The following is a 22,639-nucleotide window of genomic DNA, read 5'->3' as shown; positions in this document are numbered from 1 at the left end:
TAAAATAAATCACTGGAGAAAAGCACTCTGCCGAAACAGCTGTAGTGAAATTAAGTTATAATAAAGTTTGTGGAAGTATTGAAACAAAAGTTTTCAGTGTTTTACTGTTAGATAGAAATTTTAATATCGTATGCTAAGAATAATTTGTTTTTGTATTTGTCTTTTCAATATGGATTAATCGTATAAAATTTTCAGGCGCGAATCGAGCACAAGAAAAAGAAATCGAAGAGCTGAAAAGCAAGATAGCGCAAGTATTGGCTGTGATGCCGACCGATTCATTTGGTTCACCGGCGCCAGGTGGCAACATGTCCAGAGTACGCCTGGCCGAGAGCCCTCCTTCGAACCTCGACCCGAACGCGACGGCCTACACACCTAAAAGTTCCCTCGTCGCTTCAACAGAAGCCTAGTTTTCCCCCGCCCCGCCCGTTGGTCACCCCGATTCTAATTTTAATCCCCATTCGTTGTAGACCTAGAGCAGAAAATGGGTATGTGTGTACAGGATTATGACAGACGATATGGGTAATTTATTTTAATACATTTGTTATTATGATTACAGATCAAATAATAACTTGTTATTAATTGTAGCTTGTACGAATATACGAGCATTTTTAATTAGTTGGAAGCAGATAAAAAATTATTCCATGACAGTGAATGAAAGGAAGATGAAGTTACTAGGAAAACAAGTTTAAGGTATAGCAAGGTACGCAAGGTATACAACCATATACTATTTCATTGAAATATTACCTCTGATATATTAAATATCTTATTTCAACGATATATAAATGTCCGTTGAGCTTTCCAAATGTTGGAAGTACTGTATGTATAGTATATTTCATCAATTTGCTACTGTTTTGGATTAATATGAGGTATTCGATTTCAATGTTACACTGTACTTAATATTTTAAAGGTTTAATCATATAATTTATAATGAACTTATAAAACTATTTAACACCAACTATACTCAACGCCCAACCAAAGTATTTAACGACATATATTTAAGCGGAGTAATACCAAGAACATGGTTGAAGTCGACGTTTATTGCTCTACCAAAGAAAACAAAATCCGTATCCTGCGGTGATTTCCGATCATCAGCTTAATGAGCCATATATTAAAATTATTTCTAAAAATTATACATCAAAGGATATACATATAGACTGTGCGAAGAAAAAATCAGCCGAACACAGTTTGGTTTTCGAAATACAGTGGGTACAAGAGAGGCTTTATTTAGTATACAAGTGCTATTTCAACGATGTAGAGACGTAAATTGCTATATTTATGCATGGTTCATTGATTACCATAAAGCGTTCGATACAGTAAAGCACGACAATCTGATGGAGATATTAACCAATATTGGAATAAATACCTGTGATTTAAGGATTATCAGCAATCTGTACTGGAATCAAACATCATCTATCCGGACAGAGGCAGCGACGATATCAAAATCAAACGTGGGGTCCGTCAGGGATGTATATCCCCACTGCTGTTTAACATCTACTCTGAGGAAATCTTTCAAGAAGCAGTGGATGATGTTGAAGCCGGAATTCGAATTAACGGAGAATGTATCAATAACATAAGATACGCAGACGACACGGTGGTATTCGCTAACAGTTTTGAAGCCCTCCAGGAGTTAATGAACAGAATCGCAGATAGAGAAAGCAAGATCTGCATTTCAAAAAATGGCAAAATTATTCAAATGTCATGATTTGTCGATACCCATAAAAGTCAGATTACTTCAATGTTATATCTTTCCTATACTGTTGTACGGGGTTGAGTCGTGGACTCCCACAGACGCCACCTGCAAGAAAATTGAGGCTTTTGAAATGTGACTTTATCGTCGAATCCTGAAGATATCTTATACCGACCACATTACTAATGAGGGTGTTTTGTTGAGAATGCAAAAAGAAAAGGAGCTGTGAATCAAAATAAAAACAGGCCAAAATCGAATACCTCGGTCACATATGAGGAACAGTCACATATGGTCACATAGAAGGTCACATATGGACTGCTGCAACTAATCTTGCAGGGAAAAGTAGAAGGAAAGCGAGGACCAGGAAGGCGAAGGATTTCCTGGCTGAAAAATCTACGTACGTGGTTCAACACAACCACTACAATTCTTTTCAGAGCAGCAGTGTGCAAAGTACAGATTGCCATGATGGTCGCCAACATCCGAAACGGATAGACACTACAAGAAGAAGAAGAATCATATAATTATTTTAAACCGTTGCATTAAGACAACAGCGAGTGCAAGTCTGGCAGACTAGTAGATAAAACTAAATAACGCTTAAGTAACTAACATCTCGCAGATAACACCACTATAAATTTCGAGGTTATTTCGCGCACCTCACTGTAAATGATGTTAAATGTTTTAACATTGAATATGGTAGCAAAATTAAAAGTGTAATGTATATATTTTCTTATCAAGAGGCAACATTAGCGCGCGGAAAACGTGTTCCAAGATTGCGGCTTTAAGTTTGAATATTTTTTCGAGATAATTTGGCACACCTATTCGTAATATAGTAAAAAATGGCGGTACAGAACCCAATCTGAGAAATATGTTAATAGGTGGAAATTACTCTATAATTAAATTAAATATTACAAAACCGAGCCTGTACCGCCATTAAGAAGAACAAAAAAATACACTTTCTTCAAATAAATTTTTTTATCCCATTCTTAGATTTTGTGTCGTTGAATTTTTGTGTATACGCAAAGAAGGATAAACGGTATGCGGCAAAATAAACAGTACTGAAATGCGTATGCCTCAAATTTGTATGTGTCATGCTCCGAAACGTACTGAGTGGTTTCCGAACGTCGTTATAACGTATGTGAATGTCGTGTTAATGTTAATTGCCTCAGGATGGTTCTCAGTTTTGCAGAAAAAATTTGATCATGGAGTGCTATTTTTGGTCATACGGAAAAGGTCGCAAAAACTGTCCAAGCTTAAAATCAACAATGGTTTAAGCAGGACTGGGCAACCTGTCACACGACCAGGGAGTCTGCGTTATCATTTTGGGACATCACTCACCAGACCTATCGCCACCTGATGCGTACATATGGGGAATGCTTAAGAAGGCAAACGGATCCACCCTCTGACATTCCGGAATTGGGGCTAGAATTGAAAGATTTTTCGTGCCAGAGGGCATTTTTAACATCTGTTTTATCGGGAACGTCGTCGTGAATAATGTTTGCAAGACTAAATATCATGTATACTTAATATATAAGTAGTCATAAACATTTCAATATCCATTTCAGTACTGTTTATTTTGCCGCATACTGAACATTACAAAAAGTAAATAACAAATAATTTTTACAAACAAAAATTCAGCTGACAAATATACTCAATTGACTCTTCTGGTCGCAACTAAGAAATTGGACGGATTGTCATTGTAGGATCTGATCGGGCATTCCTCCATTACCGTTTGTCTTGCAGCACCACAATCGCAATTTGGAAATGGTATTTTTCCCTACCTGAAAAGTGAGTCAGAGCACCTGCCACAGTTCGTTCTTATTCTGTTCAGTGAGGCCCAAATTCGTATTGGTTGGTCGAAACTCCCTGGCTTGCTTGTAACATATGGCATATTCCGGGCGGTGCATTCCGGAAAGTTCCTTTCAATAAGAATTCTTGCAGAATCTACAGGGTTGTTTCTTGAACAAAGCCGACTTATGTCTCTGCCGGTGATACCAACGTGGGAGCGGAACACAGGATCGGCGTTAATTTTCCTATACTCCTGACAAGGCCATGTTCCCGGCGGGCGTATGAGGGGGTTATTTGTCTCAGTGCTGGTGGCCAGTACGTTGATGTGACCTTAATTGTGCCTGATATAATACGCAAAGCCTGGTTTAGTTGGGCTTCAACACGTTTGGTGTGGGGCTGTTGAGCCACGCCGGTGCACAGCACTCCGCAACGGGATACACGAGTCCCAGTGCTGTCGATCTAAGTGTAGTCGCTGAGGAACCCCATGTGGTACCTCATAACTTTTACAGAATATTATTTCATGTTATAAGTTTTGCCCGTCTTTGTAAGATGTTCTTCAAAGCGTTCGATCGAGTGTCACACCTAGATATTTTGGGTGTTTAGTATGGCTGAGGAGTCTGTCTTCAATCGAATTTTTAATTAGTAATTGGACAGTCTGTCGTTTAAATGAAAGCACGATACTTGCGTCTTGGCGGCGTTGGGCTGAAATCTCAAACGCCGGGAATATTTTCCGATGGTAACAAGGTCGTTTGTTAATATATGCTCAGTAGTCTCCAATTTTTTATGGCTCGTAACAAGCACGCAAGTTTTCTTTTCAATTTGGCGAATAATTTAATTACTGTTGAAGTATAGTAAATATTTGGTGTACATTTGAATCGTCAACAATACATGGAAGAGTCCAGTTATTATTACTCCAGTTAAAGGGGAGGCCGTTATACAAAAGTCTACAAACCTTTTTAAAGTTGTTAATGCATTATTTCTTTCAAACTATACTCAAATTGTTTTTTTTAACATTTTATTTATTTTATAATATAATTAAATTCACTATCAAATTTAATGTCATTTATATTTTATTAATATCTAAAGTTTACGTAAATAACGTAGGTATGCTTTGCTGATATAAATACATATAAACATAATATGTAATTATTATTTGAATGTAACATAATTTGTTTAAACAATATTACTCCTTTATTCAATTTTAAAAATTATTTTAATATAACGTACCTATATAATTTGTTTAAGTACCTATATAAGTTTAAGTAACGTACCTATACGGCGAGAGGTAACCGCAAAGTAACCTCTCGCGTCACTATTTTCGAGGTACGCCCAATACGATTTTACACCCTTCAAAATTCCATACTGAACGATAAGAAGTTTTCACTTCAAAACGGTTATAAATAAATAAGTTGGATTCATATTGACCATCGAATTTCTTGCGATAATCCAAAACAGTTCAAAACAAATGATGAAATATGACTACTCTCTTATGTCTTTTAAAATACGTGTTCCACATTTTTTTAAAGAACGCGAGAATTTTTAAAACTTTTAAAATAATAGTCCTATTTTTTCGTACTATATTTTAATGTATGGTTATGATTACAGATGCATCAAGCGTGATATTTTATTATGCTTGAATAGTATTCCGATGTTAAATAGATTAAGATAATTTCAAATTTCCATCACAGTATGGAAAGTTTGAATTTCTTTTAAATTCCCTTCAGTAATGTTTAAACAATAATGGGTACATATTTATATTATTATTATATTGTTACACTGCTTTAAAATCAATTTATTTAAACCCTAACTTGTTTGCAATATTTGAACACTGACAACTATTAACTTCAAAATCTCAGTTACTACTATTCTATGAAATGTCAACTTCCTATGTTTATATACACAATTTCCTGCCAACTATTTCGTTCTTTGAGTATATAAGGATATATTCTTTCTCCAGTTCAAATCATTGCAAAATGCTATTTTATTGTACCTTAGTGTAATAAGTTTTACAAAAATGAATAACCATTTTCAATTTCAAGTTTCACAATATTCTCAAAGAGGTATAAATCCCATTTTTATATATTTGATATATTTTTACTATTTTTAGGGAATAAGCTACAATTTTACAGTAATAGTAGATTCTATAAAGCTATAACATGAAAATAGCTTCAGTACTATATTGATGTATGACATTTCGGGATGTACACGATTGCATCTTTTTGGTATTCGTTGGTTATCAAAACATTTTACGGATTATTAACTTTGGTTGGCAACAAATAATGGCATTACATATAAGTGTAGAACCTACAGAATATAAGTTCAAATTAGCTTTTTTTTTAATTAAGCATCAATGCAAATAAGTAGATGTGTGGGAACACTGTCGGGTGGTTCTTCCATATCATGCCCATATTTTTCATAAATGTCTTCCAGAATTACTTTTCTTCTAAGCTTTTAGTATGCTCTTTTTGCAAACAGATAGAAGAAATTTGTTATAGTTATAAATTACACTATCCTTTAAAATCATTCAACAAAGACGAAATTGCACGGAAAGTACAAAAAAATAATATAAAAATTAAATGGGAAAAAGAAATTATTTCGAAATTCTCATCTCTTCTACTTCACGTGGAAAATCTGAAAAGTTCTTGGTTTCATAGTGAAGACGACAATTTATGTTGGCACAGAAGTTGTATTTTCCATTATAGTCTCCTCATATGTTGATATATTTATAAACCAGCGGTTTTCCAATGCCATTATTCACTATTTAGAGTGTTCCTCAGAAAATGTTACAAAATACCCCCTATAGCCACGATGGCTTTTGTATTTGTGGATGAACACGTTATCCTTTTGTTTAAGCAGTGTTTGTTTTCGTGTATGCTTGTGTCCATTTTCATTAGAAGTTACCGAGTAATTTTTTCCGGTTCAAGATGGTCCTTTCGACGCCGTAACCTTTCCTACCGATGGCTTGGTACTCGTCTTCTGTAGAGCTGAAGAACCGACATTTGTCCACTACTTAGACTTCTCTTTTGGTTTAGAGTTTGTAGTAATGACTCATGTTTTATTTATCGTAACGTATCAACACAAAAAACTCCATCTTTCAAAACCATATGATGTGGCTGCAACTTTTAAACTTCCTTCATTGGATCATCAAATTTTCACGCCCACCTTTAAACTAAATTACCCATTCTTTCGAGATGGAAATTGAATGTGAAGAATCGCTATATACATTTAAATCATAAATGACTTTGTGGTCGGTGTTCATTGCACAATCAATAGTCAGTTTTTCCATTTTCAAGACAACGCGCACCCCAAGTGCTGTCAATAGGACACTGCTCTCGGGAATGACTTACACTTTTACATGGCGTCTACTAAATCGTGTACCAACATAAATGCAAAAATCATGCGAGTGCGGTACAGTCTCTAAGCGAGGCCGAAGATTTATCAGATCACCCTAGGCCCTAGTACTATAGTAACATGAATCCATATATACTCCGTCTAATATACTTACCGTTGCACGTCATCCGCGTCATAGCCCGAGACGTCACATGATACCAACACGAAATATTTAGGCGGTAGGTGTGTTCTTTTTTAGAATCATTTTGCCGAGTACCTTGGAATTACAGCTACTAGACATATTTTATTATATACGCGTAAAAATAATATCTGAAGATTTCTATTAATATTAACTTAAAGAAATACACAATAATATGTTTCATTTAATTTGTATAAATGGATTATAAAGCGTTTTTATGAAGCACATTTGTTCGGAACACACTGTAGCTGTAATCGAGCGAAGGTGACATTTTGGCATAAATTGGTAACATTTATTTGACAGTTGCGATGTTGACACTTCATATTTGTTTTTATTCTTTACTATAAGTATTTGTTTTATTATATTTACTGTTTTTATTATTTACTTTAACGTAAGATTATAACTTAATTCTTGTTTTGTATTTGTAATGTTTTTATTTATTTACATTGAATATTAATTTTTTTTGTTGTATAATCCATTTCGAAATAATTATGTGATCTATTTGATTTAGAATGGATTCAGGATTTTTTTATACTTTAGTCGTATATTAAACGAACTGTGCACGTGTATGTTTGATTCAATAAACGTGCCTGCAAAATCATGTACATTTTGAAGAATACCCAAAAGATTAAGTTCATTTCAGGCTAAATAAAAATTTTAACTTGAGTTTTAAACAGAGGTAATGATATATTCATTTGATGCGTAGCAATGACCATTAAAACATATTAAGCTCAAGATAGTACCTTGCTATAACTCCTAAGCGACACCGGTGATATTAAACGAAGACAAGTTTGGTTAATGTTGACTCAAACTTATTAGCGCACATGTATTTTAAAAAACTTTTTGTTTTTATAACGAAAGTGTAAAAAATAATCTAGGTATTCGAGATGTTTTACCTTATAAGTGTCAAAGTACCATTCTACAAAGAACAAAAGTATAAAAATACACATTTTCTGCTGCGGGTTTTCTTCGATATCTACCTTCCTTTTTCTCGTACTGAGTCTCAGTATCAGCTGCTGATGCTGTTTATTTGTTACGTTTGTTCCTGTGTTATTCTCCTGTTGAAAGGATTTAATATTAAGATATATACGCATATAGACACCGTGGTCGGTTAATGATCGTTTATAGAGCAACCACATATTCCATACATATTTTTTTATTTTGGGTAAATTTCTGCACCTAACTTCAATTGTTAATATTATTATTAATAAGTTGTATACAATATATCTGTCCGTCAGAGAATTACAGCAGCGAAACTACAACAAATACAGATAAACTGATGATAGATTCAGATTCAGCATTAAAAGTAATTGAAAACTTTTTGGGAAAACTGCAGATGCTCATGTAATTGTAAACTATGACAGGTAATGTAATTTTGCTAACAGATTTGGAAAAACAGGTCAAAATGATATAGAAATAAATATTTAGATTCCTAACACGTAGATATTTGGTAATAAATGACTACCAATTTCGAGTTTACAGGTAATAGCTATTTGTATAACAAGGGAGGAAAGTGCCTCCCGAGAATGAAGTTTACCCGACGCGTAGCGGAGGGCAGTAATCATTCAAGGGAGGAAAAGACACTTTACTCCCATGTTATACATATGGTTTTTCCACCTTCCTCAAATAACAAGTCATTTTTTCATTTTTACTTAATTTATTTATGTAACTAACCAACAAAATTTATTAGAACTAAAACTAACAAGTAGGTACAATATAACTGTCAACTGTCAAATATAAGTCAAATTATTAATGTAAACATTGTTAAATCAGAATAACAATTTACTGTTTTTTACCATTCTGCAAAATACAGAGTGTTTTTAAATAAACGTTAAAATGTATAGATACTTACGTAATAGAAAATATATATTGTACAGGGCGTCAATAAGTTATATTTCATGAATGAAATACCATGACGTCACTTTTACTTTTCCTCCCTAGTAGGAAAAGTATACTTTCGGTAGAGGTAGGTGGAAAAATACATTTTTGTATTAAAATCATAAAATGCCAAAGAGAGTATAGCAAAACTGAATAAGTTCTATATATATATATGCGACACTCTGTAGTAATTTTACCCTCGAAAGTAGGTCAAAGAATTTTATGAAATTATTTAACCATCCATATCTTTTTTTAATGAATAATTGTAAAAAAATGTTTTCCATTATGTATACCTATCAAAAATAGGACTATTTGATTGATTATATACAGAGAAATTATTCCTAATTGCAAAAAACTCCATTTACCAATCAAGTTTGTTGAATCAAAAACTGTTAAAGTTTTAACCAAGAGGTTAGAACCATGGTGCCTGATGCCGTGACAGACAGAGTCTATGACTAATATGTTCACAGCGGACAATTGACATATTACCTCAACATTTGCCGCTATTCATCATCTTAAAAGAGGCGCAGCCTACAATGTTACAGATAGCAACACTTCCTTCTTAATAATCTATTTTAACCACTCTGTATTTCATAATATCAATAATTGGGCTAAGGTAAGTTGACCGAAATCATATTTCATGCATGGAACACATGGTAGCTCTGTGTCACATTATTAACCAGCCATATAGTTAATGTGTGTATCGTATAACTCGTAAAAAATTTATTGAATAAATTTTTACCGTCGATATTTTGTCTTTTATTCAAAGTTTGTGTGTAGAAGTTAACCTATTACTAAGTTTTAATGAAAAAAAAAATTAAATTTGATTAAAATGAATCTGTTTCATTGAATAAATCTAAGCAAAAGACTTTGTAGATGGTAGATAAAACATTAAGTTCAACATTTTTGACTCTATTAACTAACGATCTTACTGGTTTGGATCGTGAAAAATGTTATTGAAACCTGATTTCCATACTTAGTCAATTATTGTCCATAATATGTATCGAAATTATATAAGGTTAAATCCGGTAGTGAGCGTGATATCCCGATGGGATACTCCACACTTCTCTCTCTTTAATCCTGACCCCCACCCCCAGCACCCCCTCCCCCACCCGTCACCCGTCTCCAAAGATCTCTGTCTCTGCCCATTTGTTTTAACTCATGCATGGGTCTTTTGCATATTCCTGTAATTTGATCGATCCATTTTGTTGGGGAGCTTACCCGTGATCTTCGGCCCTCCATATTTCCTTGTAGAATGAGTATTTCCATGTTTCCTGTGCTCTCATAACATGTCCAAAGTATTTTAATTGTTGAAGATGGACTTTACTGGCTAACTTTTAGCTCTATTAAAATTGAATTATTTGTCTTATGGTCGGTCCAAGGAATTCGTAACATTCGTCTCCAACAGAACATTTCAGTGGCGTCTATCTTTCTTCTTTCCGATTGTCTAAGGGTCTAAGATTCACATCTGTGGATCAGTATTGGGAATATTAAGCAGCTGATCAACCTCATCTTGAGCTCTTGACAGTCGGGGCTTTTTTCATCAAGGCTCTTGAAATTTGACAGTCCTTCTATATTTTGGTCATTTTTGCTATGGCAAATTTTGCTAGATCACATCTACGTTTCATCTCTTCCTGTAATGACCCTATGTTTGTGATCAATAATCCCAGATATAAGTATGAGCTCACAACCTCAAACCGGTCAATTGTGGTTATGTGTGGATGAATGTTATGGAGTCTATCCATTGACATGATCTTTGTCTTTGATATGTTTCATTGCAGTCCAAATATTTGCATTTCGTTTTCGACCAGTCTTATAAGATCCATGAGCTCTGCTTGACTATTTGCAAGAAGGGCTGTGTCATCTACAAAACGTAGATTGTTTATTTTATGATCATTTATTGAGATGCCCTTTTCCCATCCTTCAAGTTATCTGCTCATGTGATCCCCATATATAGTGAATAATTGTGGAGATGCATCCTTGTCTGGCACCCCGTTCTGGATGACATTGGTGTGAAAGTGTGTCATGCACTTTAACTGATCCAGTGTGTTCATATACTTCAGTTATAAGCGAAATTAGGCGTTGTGGTACCCCTACTTCTTTTAATATTCGCCATAAGTGTCTCCACTTGACCCTTTACAATAATCTATAAAACATATGTATAGTGGAATGTTGAATTCCCTAGATTTTTCTTTTGTAAATTCAGTTTGTTCTTGTGGAATTTCTCTTTGAAGGAATATTTTCAGTCTTTCATTTATTATATTATGTATCATTATCTGGCTGGCATGTGATATAAGAGAAATAGTTCTATAATTGTCGCATTTATGGAAGCTGCCTTTTTTATGTAGTGTCGCTATTGTAGATTTTGTCCAGTCTTTAGACCATTGTTTGGGATGCCATATTTGGTTACAGCGTAGATGAAGTAATTTTACGCCGGTTTCTTCGGATTTGTTGTCAGCCTTGCATCTTCGTTTTATTTCTTTATTGACGTTTTAACTAGCTTTTTGTTTTTCACTATGTACACCACTTTGACAAAGATTTCTTCTATTCTCCACACTTACTAAGTCATGAAATGTGTCAGTGATATGTTAAGGTTAGATCGACTGGACAGAATTGAAGGAAAAAGGGATCAGGCTCAAAGAAAATTGATGATTTAAATACAGTAAAAACTAGTATTGTTCGTCCGCTATAACTTTTCCTTTGCGTCACGATTTATTTTCAAACAAATTAAGTCAATACATAAAGTGAACGAACGTATAGAGTATACATTTTGTGTACTACACACCGGTGCGCGTACGTTTCACTTTATGTTTTGACTTAACTTGATTGAAAATGAATCGTGACGCATGGCAAAAGTTATAGCGGACGAACAATGTAATGTAGTTGATTTTATATTTTTCTTTTCCTTGTTTCTGTCCAACTTTTATGTTTAGAGAATTCTTGTGTCCAAGACACTCGCAATATTCATATACAAATCCTCCCAAATGATTTAATTTTTTTTTTTTTTGCTTTGTTGGGTATCTAAAGTTCTGCTATCCATAAAGAAAAACAAATACCATCGATATACATATTCAAGAATATTACAGTATTCACTACCTTCTTTCATCCAACCCCGTTTACCTCACTTCTCCAGAAACTTATAGGTCATCTTTCTGCCTATGGGGTTGCGTTGTACAATCGTTTCTCTCCTGTATATGTTAACATTCCTTTTTCTCTCAATTTCTGTCTTACCTCGTAATGTCTTTTGCTTTTCATTCTTGTTATTCTGAAGCATCTTAGAATGCATTATATATCTTACTGCTATCTTATTGCTGTCTCAATTTTCTCCAGTATATCGCAATACTTCTCACTTGTTCTTCTTTAGGTGCCGTGCATTTCTACATAGGCGTCCACCGTAGATTGTCGTGTAAGGCGAGATGTTAGACAGTCAGGATTAAATAATTCTGTTTTTAACAGCATTGCGAAGCATTTCAGAGCTGTGGATTCCGTCCATTAGCGATTATTATGCAGCCATGACATCTTTTTACGTCCCAGACCTCTCTTCCCTCTATCTTTCCTTCGAGTATCAGTTGCTGAAAAGTGTATTATTCTCCTCATAATATGCAGGCTTCTGCTCCAAGTATGCAGGCGTTTTACTTTTTACATAATTAAACAGTTCCCTATCCTGGAAGCTCGCTCTTCTTAATATTTCCTCATTTCTCAGTCCGTCCATGATATTCTAATCTAAGCATTCGACGCAGACACCGCATTTCAAAGAATTCAAGTTTATTAATGGAGCTGACCATTAACGTTCATGCTTTCATTCCGTACAAGAGAACAGGCTAAACGTAACACTTAAGCATCTTGTATCGGAGGTTGAAATCCTCCTGAAACTTGCGTTCAGTCAGAAATTTAGGAAGCCTCAAAAAAGCATTTCTGGCTTGTTCTGCTCACTAATAGATAATATATCTGTGTTTTTGTTCTCATGCTCATGTTATCCCACTAGACAGAGTTCATTTGTCTAATTGCTTTTCTTGTTTATCCTACACCTTTGTTTAATATCGTCTATTGACTTTTTTTCGTTAAGTAAATTTCATGTAATGTAGGTAGCCTTATCTTTTATTATGTTGTTAATCTGTAAATTGTCTATCTGCTCTTGTATTTTTGTGAAGTACTGTGTTTTCGCGAGTTAATATTGTGGCCAGTTAGTTGTATGTTAAGATTTCTAATTCTTCGAATTATTGGACTTAGGTAAACTCTTGATTGTTTTTTAAATTCTAAATTATATGTCTGTTCAACAATCACATTTGTCCACTTCGATTTCGCATCGAGAGTTCAACAATTTGGAGTTTGGAGATTACAATAATTTTTAATAATTAAAGTCAAGCCAAACCATGCAATAATTTTCTTATATTGCCACGTCAGTTTCCCGAAACGTTGTTTGAATATATATTCCGCTTATAAGTTAAATAAAAAATACATCATTGTCTTGAACTTCTATGGCGCCAAGATTCTTGATATCTTCATTAATCTTCATTGGAATTGGGGCAACTGGTAATAAATATTCTTGATTCAGGCTGAGATCATCATGGCAGAGCCCTTAAATGGTCCGGGATCTTCTTGCGCTTTTTGCCCCATTCTATTCTGTCGCTTGCTTAGGTTTTCCAGTTGGCAGCACAGATCTTCTCAGCATCTCATGTTATGCTGTCTATCCACATTAGCTGTGGTCTTTTATAAAAAGACGCACTTTAATTGCTTGCGTGTAAGCCTTTCGCTACTAAAGGGTTAAGCAAGAAACAAATATGAATTTAAAAAGGGATAGTTTCCTGGGTTGGCTGTATACCATATAGTTAAAAAACTAACATCGAAGTAAAACAACTTCTATGTAATAGGTATAATAATAAAAAATCCCAATGGATTGTATAAAATGTGGTCAGAATGAACGTTTTCGGACCTATCAGTCCATCATCAGTGAAGTCATATGCTTGCTAACTAGCCCAAGAACCAAAAAATGGTTGTAATTATAATTCAATATCCATTATAGTGTGTTGAAATCAAGAAGGCTTAACGCCGATGTTAGAAGATACCTCTGGGAACATGGTGAAACCCTAAACGAAAACTTTAACCTGGTTGTAATTATAATTCAATCTACATTAGGTATCTTCTAACATCGGCGTTCCTTCTTAATTTCAACACACTATAATGTAGATTGAATTATAATTACAACCATTGTTTGGTTCTGGGGCTAGTTAGCAAGTATATGAGTTCACTGATGATGGACTGATAGGTCCGAAAACGTTCGTTCTGAACACATTTTATACAATCCATTGGGATTTTTTGTATTATACCTATTACATAGAAGTTGTTTTACTTCGATGTTAGAGTTTTTTAAATATAAATTTCTTTGTTCAAATTAATATCAAAAAGACAAAACTTCAAATTAGTCTTCTTCTTCTTCCCCTTTGTTAGCAATTCTGCTTGTTCATTGGCGAATTGATACCTCTTTGAAAGGTTGTCACTCCATCTTTTGCGCGGTCGGCCGATACTTCTTCTACCAGTTGGTGATTTATCTCTTGCTATTTGACACACGTGGTTATTGTTTGACCCTATGTGGTTATTACATGCTTTTTTTTTTCTATTTATAGTGTTAATTCATTTATACACTGTACGTTACATTGTCTTCTGATTTCTTCACTCCTCTTTCGATCTCTCTTTATAAATTCCTGACTTCATTTCAGTGTTAATATGTCGGTTTCGCCATATAGTGTTATGAAGACATCTTGCCAGTCTGTTTGCTTTTTGTATTTGATTTCTCACTTTTTTGTCCGGGTCTTCGTAGCTTGGCACTTAAAATTAGTGTGCTCCATAAATATTTCCGAAAAAACATTTTAAAAAAGAAATTGCATCAAATTGAGTCATTCTTGAATTTATTGGAAACCATCGTGCTTTTGAGAAAACAAATTATGTGGAAAGTAAGCTATTAACTTTATACATATAAAGTGAAAACTAACGTAACCAATATTTTAAAAGATTTGGAATACGTTTTTAGGTTATATTGTAAATATAATATACATAGGTTTGATTCAAATACGTAATTAGAATTTTTAAGAATGAATTTACCCTAAAAAATTATTTTGGTTTAAGAGTAGAAACAAAAAAATGTTGAAAACACTAATATTTATTATTTTACTTTAGATTTTGAAATCGTAAACATTTAAATATTTTGGAGAATAAAGAAATAACATTTTACGTTGTTCAAATAGGAGCATAACACAGGCTAACAATTTTTTGCGTCATGTTTCATAATATTCTCGTTTATTAGCTTAAAATAATGTGATAATTATTTATAACTATGGTACCTACTCCTGTGGGGTTGACAGTGATACCCCGATTCTTTTTTATATATTTGAGCACAATGGTACTGATTTCGTCTAAAAAGTAGCTTGCTATTGGCTGACTCGATATGATCTCTAAAAGTAAAACTTAAGATTGTTCAACAAAATAAAGTCATGTGTTTATTTGGGAATGTTCTGTGGGGATTTATGATCGAAAGAATGATATTATTGTGTAAATTTACTTTATATTTAGCGAAAATTATATGAGTGGAAAAAATTAATTATTATTTATGATATCACTATTGATATATTCTAGTTTTTTATCTAGTACAAATTATAAATTGTTTTTAAGATGTGTTTATAAGGAGTCTAAAATTTATTTTTTTAATTTGTAATAACACCAGCTTAATTGCTAAAAAGCATAAAACTACATATTTATTATGTTTTGTCACAAAAAAATTCTGGCATTGATTAAACTGACGACTATGATGACGGAAATTCACGATGAATCTGAAGGGCTTCCGCTTGACCTTCACTGAATTCTCTACACCATTTGCGAACATGTTAAATATATATGCACTTTTACACATAAAATTCGATTAACTGACGATGAATGTCAATAGGTGAAATCCATTTTGCTTTTAAAAAACGTATCACAGCATTAATTTCACATTGGAGGTAAAAGCGATCGTGACCTCCATCTTCAAAGACTGCTAGGCTGACACTGAGCAATGAAGCGAGGCAAAAGTGGTGGGGTTGGAGAGGGAAAGAGTTGATGTGTAAATCAGTGTTGCCAGATTTCTCCCAGCAGGTCGCACTCTCTCTCAGCAGCATAGGAAACCTTTTTTTACGAATGGTCCTCGTACCAACGCAGCATGTATCCTGGCGAATGCCAACACAAACACAACTGTCCATTTTAATTTACTATTAAGTGACATCTTAGATGATGTTCACCGTATCTATATAGAAATCTAACAAGAGGAATTTGATAAAAAAATCCAGAGAGATCAGCACATAACTGTTCTTTTTGGTTCTCTAGATGGTATAATTGTGTTAATCTTCTCAGTGAAGAGGAGATCTGGTGTCATCATAGATGAGCTCATTATAAAGATAGATTCCTGAAGTCTAGTCCCAGTAGTGTTGGTGTGCATATTCAATACGTAATTTGGTCTCCAAGTATTGTTATATAATTCCAGCGGAATTGTATTCCTGTCTCCTGAAATATTTAATTCCAATGGAGGGAGACCTGTAATAGCCTCTAACGAAGCCGTTCCTCTAGTATTCAAGGCTCCTGTTATATTTAGAAGCGCTTCTCTTTGTAGGGTGGTGAGAGTGGTCGACCAAGATTGCAAAGCCGTATTATTCCACCAAAATACTGAATCATAAGTAACTGTCGGTCGTGTTACTGATGTGTAGGACAAACAGATACCCTTGGTTTCAATTCCCAGGTTTTACCTACATCACGTCTGTAGTTCCAGAAGAGTCACTTAGCCTTCCTGGTTATATTGTTAATATGAGTGCTCCAATTGAGTTTAGAATCCAGTGATATTACCCCTGGCTAAAGAATCTACGGGAATGGTATAGCTGTAGCAACAACGAATTGTTTCGGTCAGCAGTTTCGAAAATACGTATAGCCCTTATGATCGCCAACCTTCGGAACGAAGATGGCACTTAAAGAAGAAGATATTACCCCTAGATACTTGTCCTCATTGTTTCTTTCCAGTTCCTCTTCAAATAATTTCAGCTCACTCAGTCCGGTAAGCTTCCTCTTATTAGTGAAGGCTACCAATTTAGTTTTGGAAGGGTTCACGGAAAGGTTCTCTTTCAGAAACCAGTTCTCTATGTAATGAAGGGCATATCGTATCTGATCCGCAACAGTGCTGGGAAATTTTCCCCTAGTCATTATTACAATGTCGTCTGCAAACCCTTAAACCCAAATTCTTTGGATAGCCCATGAATCAGCATGACAGCTATGTTCCATAATGATGTGGGTACCCCTTAGTTGCCTTCGGGTTTATGCTACCTCCATTATTTCTTTTTATTCACATAACTGTTATTGATAAATTCATAACTGTACGCAATTTTAAAACCTTATTTCTTGTATAGTGGAGCATGAGTTCCACTGAACGTCTAGAACAAGTTCAAGTTGACGTTAGTTAAACTTTGTAGGTTAGTAATATACAAAGTGGTTTTTCTCGGGATTCTCGATTTTCTCGGGAAACATCCAGTAAAAAAGTTGGAGGATACGCTCAAATTGATCACTTTTATGTTTAATTGTGTTTTCAACTAAAAAAAGTATTAGTTTTCAATACAACTGAAATATACTAAAATACAATTTTCATTCATCGAATTTGCCGATATTTTCATTCTTTCGATCATTATATAAAAAATACTGTACCTGAATATTGTTTTATTTTTAAAAACTGACTATTTTTATAATTATTTAATTTTTTCCCAATTTTGATATTTTGTTTCATCAATAAAACAATATCATGGTAAACCAGTCGTAGAGAAAAATTTAGAGTTTTTCATTTTGTTAATTTTTGTGGGATGTAAATAAATTTTTTGATGGGAGTTTTTGGTAAACTGTGTCCAACTTAAAGAAAGTTCAGATTGATTTCTATTTTCAGCATTGTACTTATATTTGTTTTCCGTTATCTTGGTTTTTCGAATCTATATATTTTTATTTCTCGGACAATTTTTGTCTGAGATTTCTGCATCATGCAGTTGATTTTAATATCTTGAGTAAAATACATAAAATATTTTATAAAAGAATAAATAGTTTTGTGATGCAGTTATCTTTTGAACAAAATTTCAGGCGTGTTCTAAAGTTATTGATTAAAATAAAGTTAAATATAGACTTGGAGTTTTATCCATCTTTAAATTTCAGAAGTATTGACTCTCTTTGAAATAAAAAGAAATAATTGTATTTTTAACAAGTTAATATCTACGAATGAGTAAATAATTTATACAGCTATCTCAATGTTATGTTGCAGTTTTTCTTTTTCCATATGCAGAATATGTTGCAGTTTTCATAAGCAATGTTTTTATACTTTCAACTTGGTTGAGAATTTATTATTTTTGAATATAAAGGTATCATGAGACATGTAGTGTTCCCTTGTTTTTGGTTTCTTCTCGCGTATTTCTAAAATTTTATCATTAAGAAGCAACAGTAGCGATCAACAGGTAGCAACAAACGCGGTCCAAGATTTCGGCCGTAATTTTGAATATTTTGTCGAGATATTTATTCGTAATATAGTAAAGAATGGCGATACAGAGCCTAATTTGAGAAATATGTTAGTATGTGGAAATTACTCTATAACTAAATAAAATATTGCAAAAAGAAGAACAAAAAAATACACTTTCTTCAAATAAATTTTTTTATCCCATGCCTAGATTTTGTGTCACATTGAATCTACTAAAAATAGATTTTATGAGTATAAAAATGATTGTTTTTGATAGTATAATGTCACTGTCAGTGTGGAATTACCGACGCATTGTTGCCTCACCGTTAAAAGTTCGCAGAACTTTCGAAAAACAAAAAAATTGATGACGCGCTACTGTTTACTCTTAAGAATGAAAAGTTTTGTCAGAACCGGTTGTCAAGTCATAAAGGTATTATACTCATATATTAGCATCTTCTTTTTCTTATATAAGGGCAGTACTGCCTGTTTTTCTTCATCGGTGCCTTTTATTCAGCCCCTAAATTGTTTCTCAATTTTTGCTTGGGCGTCCTATACTTCTTTTGCCTAACGATGACTTGTCCCTGGCTATTCTTACGATCCTTGATTCAGATCCTGCTTATGTGTTGATTCCACTCTTTTTTTCTGTTCTTTACCCAGGTATTTATATTACTCTTTAATGTATATAGTGAAGCCATTTTTGAAGAAGCATTACTATCTCAAAGTTAAGGAATAATAATTAACGGAAGATCTATTATCAACATAAGATATGCAGATGACACCATGATTATGACAAGATCTGCTGAACAACTCAAATTACTACTAAACAAAACAAACTGTTTCTGTGAAAAATATGGACTAGAAATGAATGTAAAAATGACCAAATACGTAATAATAACTAAGAAAACAAACATTGTACCGATAGAAAGGGTTGATAAATACAAATACCTAGGAACCCGGATTTTAGAGAAAAATTATCAAACAACAGAAATAAGGACCACGATAGGAATAGCAACAAATGCGTTTGTAAAAATGAAAACAATTGTCTGCAAAATAGAATTTAGATTAGAACTGATAGTAAGAGACTTAAGATGCTACGTGTTCTCAATACTGCAATATGGACTTGAAAGCTGGACATTAAAGCAAGAACACTTAGCAAGAAGGATGCTTAGAATAGCTTGGACACAGAAGAAAACGAACACGGGCATTACGAGAAATGGGCAAAGAATGCGAAATAATCAACACAATAAAAATGAGAAAGTTACAATATCTGGGACACGTAATGTGGGGACAGCGATATGAAATGCTAAGACTGATAATACAGGGAAAGATAAGAGGCGGAAGAAGGAGAGTGTCATGGTTGAAAAATTTAAGGGACTGGTTTAAATGCAGTTCTATTAGACACGTTAATTTTGTGCAGCTGTAAAAATATTCTAATAGCTGCATCGCACTAAAATTTGACATGTGTGCCTACAAAAACATTAGAACTTGTAACGGGTAGGTATTTTCGGACAACAGACTCAGTAAAACACAGGTTCAAAATAAATAAATATTCTTGTTCTTTCGATACAAAGTAAAATAATAAAACAAAACAATATTCTGCTCCTCTTTCCGCCCCTGAAGAAAGTCCCCTTGGCGGATGTCTGTAAAAGAAAAACAAAATTGTATTTATTACTATAAACAAATGCAATATTGGTAGTATAATACAAGAAGCAATCACGCTGTTCCTAAATACGGAAACAACATGTTAATAATTACGCACAGACTCGTAACCACGTTGTTCCTCAATACGGAATAACTACACACAGTCTCGCAATTACGGAATCAAAATATCAACAACCATACACATTGACCCGTCCAACGACTCGACTCCCGACTGGCGGTCGCTCAGTGCGCGACCACCAACAAAGAGATCCTTCAATACAGAACCGCTCCGTGGCAGGCTCCGACTCAACAGCGATTGTTTCCAACTCAGTCCGTTGGGAACTGGATGGTCACCGGCTGGTGAGCTTCTTTCAGCTCAGTAGGCTGGGTGAAACCAAGTTTATATCGTCTAGATCGCAGTTTTATACTATTTCGGGCGGCCCCATCTCCTAACACTCGTCCATGGTGGTATAAGCCTAGTGGGACTGCGTTGGTTTCGATGCGCGTACGGTTCCTGCCGGTGAGCCGAATGTGTAGCTAGAGAGTCCAATAGTTACAAATTTCTAGAACTACTGTTTTTTGGAGATCGCAGAGCTCTAATATATGAAGGGGATTACTTATGAGACCACCAAATACATATTTTTAATCAGTGTGCTGATTGTTTTAGCAATTATACCCCCTCTATCTCTGTTATTTGGTTAATTGTTGTTCTGTCTTATAAGAAGTTCGACGACGAAAAGGTGTTCAGATAATATTCATCGATATCGTCTCCTTTGTCATTCTAACATTTACATAATGTATTCCAAAACTGCAGCTAATAACTGATTGAGATACGGTATCTGTCATAAGAACATGAAATGCATAAAATTCTAGAATATATGAATGATAATTGATTTAATGATAAATGATCGAGTAAATTCACCATTATTAAACACCTAAACATTTTTTCAATCTCTTTACGCGAATAATGTCACATAATTTAAAAAATAATTCAAATGTTATCTTTGCATACATACAAAGATAATAGAACAAAAACAGTTTTATATGTTCATTCAAATACTGTTTTTATTTATAACTTTACATTCTGGTTTTTTTTTTCACTAACTTTAAGAACACCTTGTTAAATAACTACATTTTCACGACAATGAATGGTTGTTAAATGACATTTTAAAGGTCAATAGGCAGAAATTTTGTTAGTATAATCTAACAAGATCTGTTGTAATTTATTTTGCCATATTTATTCGTTAACGTCTTTTTTGTAATTTCTAGTATTTATTTTTTTTACTGTTTATTTTTATTTCTTAAATAAACACTTTTGCCGCTTAGTTTGTTTCTTTAAAATCATTTTGCAAATAGTGGTCTACAAAAGCTATTTATCCCATACCTATCCCTTATAGACCGGGGCATTTAGCACTCAAAACACCGAAATAAATCGATTTTTAAATACAGCACCTAGAACTTACAACGTTTTGCATTGTGTTCATGATGATGTCAGGAAAAAAGTCTACTATAGAAAGTGGGTGGAGGAAATGCATAATTGCATTTTAAAGTTCATAAAATGCATCCAAAAGTGCATAAACATGTCAAAATAACCATATTAAGGTTCCGATTTTGTTACTGGGGCGTTTTTGGGGTCACTGAACACGACTACACCATCAGAACCGACCCACAGAGCAGCTGGTGCCCAGAGTAACTGCGAAGGTACGTCATCTGGAAGTTCGAGAGTTATCGGCGCTTATTGATGCAAACAGTTTACTTGGAGGTTTTTGGAGTCGCTGAACACGAATAGGCTATTAGTACCTACACCCGGAGCACCTGGTGGCGCTAAGGCACGCCATCTTCTAGAGTTTCGACGGTTTTTGGCATTAAATTGATTCAAACAGATTTCTTGGGGGTGTTTTGGGGTTGCTGAAAACGAATATGCCATCAGAACGACACCCGGAGCACCTGGTGTTTAGTGACACGTCATTTTTTTGGAGTTTCGAGTGATTTCGGTACTAAATTGATGCAAACAGATTACAGAGGGGTTTCTGAACACGAATACTCCATCAGAACCTACTCCCAGATCACCTTGTGCCTACGATCACTGCTAAGGACGTCATCTTCTGGAGTTTCGAAGGCTGTCGGCACTAAATGCATGAAAACAGATTATTAGGCAGTTTTTGGGGTCGCTGGATCACCTGGTGCCCAAGGTCACTGCTAAGGCATGTTATATTCTGGAGTTTCTTGGGCGCGTGGGGTCGGTTCTGATGACGTATTATTATTCAGCAACCCCAAAAACCGCCGGATAATCTGTTTGCATCAATTTAGTGCCTGATGATGACTTGGTGACGTGCCTTAGCAGTGAACTGGGCAACAGGAGCTTAGGTGGTGAGTTCTGATGCTGATGACGTATTCTTCTTCAGCGACCCCAAAAGCTTCCGAGTAACACAATTTGGCCCTTAATACACTTGTTCACTCGTCTGGAAAACGCTATGAAGATGTTCATCTACAGCTAATTCTACGAAGTAGAATATAACCAACAAGTGAGAATCTGCAAGAATTTGAAGCAGATGTTGCTCGTGGGGTGCGGTTAGCTTATCCTTATCCGGATGGACCAGACAGCATTTTGGAAGAAATT

The 22,639-nt window shown here is 34.5% G+C and overlaps 1 protein-coding gene across 1 annotated transcript in view; it reads left to right on the top strand.

The window, feature by feature from the left end:
• LOC114327513 (macoilin) overlaps positions 1–21,344 on the top strand; it is a 144,738-nt gene extending 123,394 nt beyond the window's left edge. The window contains exon 8 of the mRNA XM_028276153.2: positions 196–21,344. Coding sequence (XP_028131954.1) covers positions 196–407 — 212 coding nt within the window. The 3' untranslated portion in view covers positions 408–21,344. The remainder of the gene's footprint in view (positions 1–195) is intronic.
• The last annotated feature ends 1,295 nt before the right edge of the window (positions 21,345–22,639 follow it).

This window comes from Diabrotica virgifera, chromosome 7, assembly GCF_917563875.1.
Source record: "Diabrotica virgifera virgifera chromosome 7, PGI_DIABVI_V3a".
NCBI classification, from domain to species: domain Eukaryota; kingdom Metazoa; phylum Arthropoda; class Insecta; order Coleoptera; family Chrysomelidae; genus Diabrotica; species Diabrotica virgifera.
This window is presented reverse-complemented; position numbering and strand designations above follow the sequence as displayed.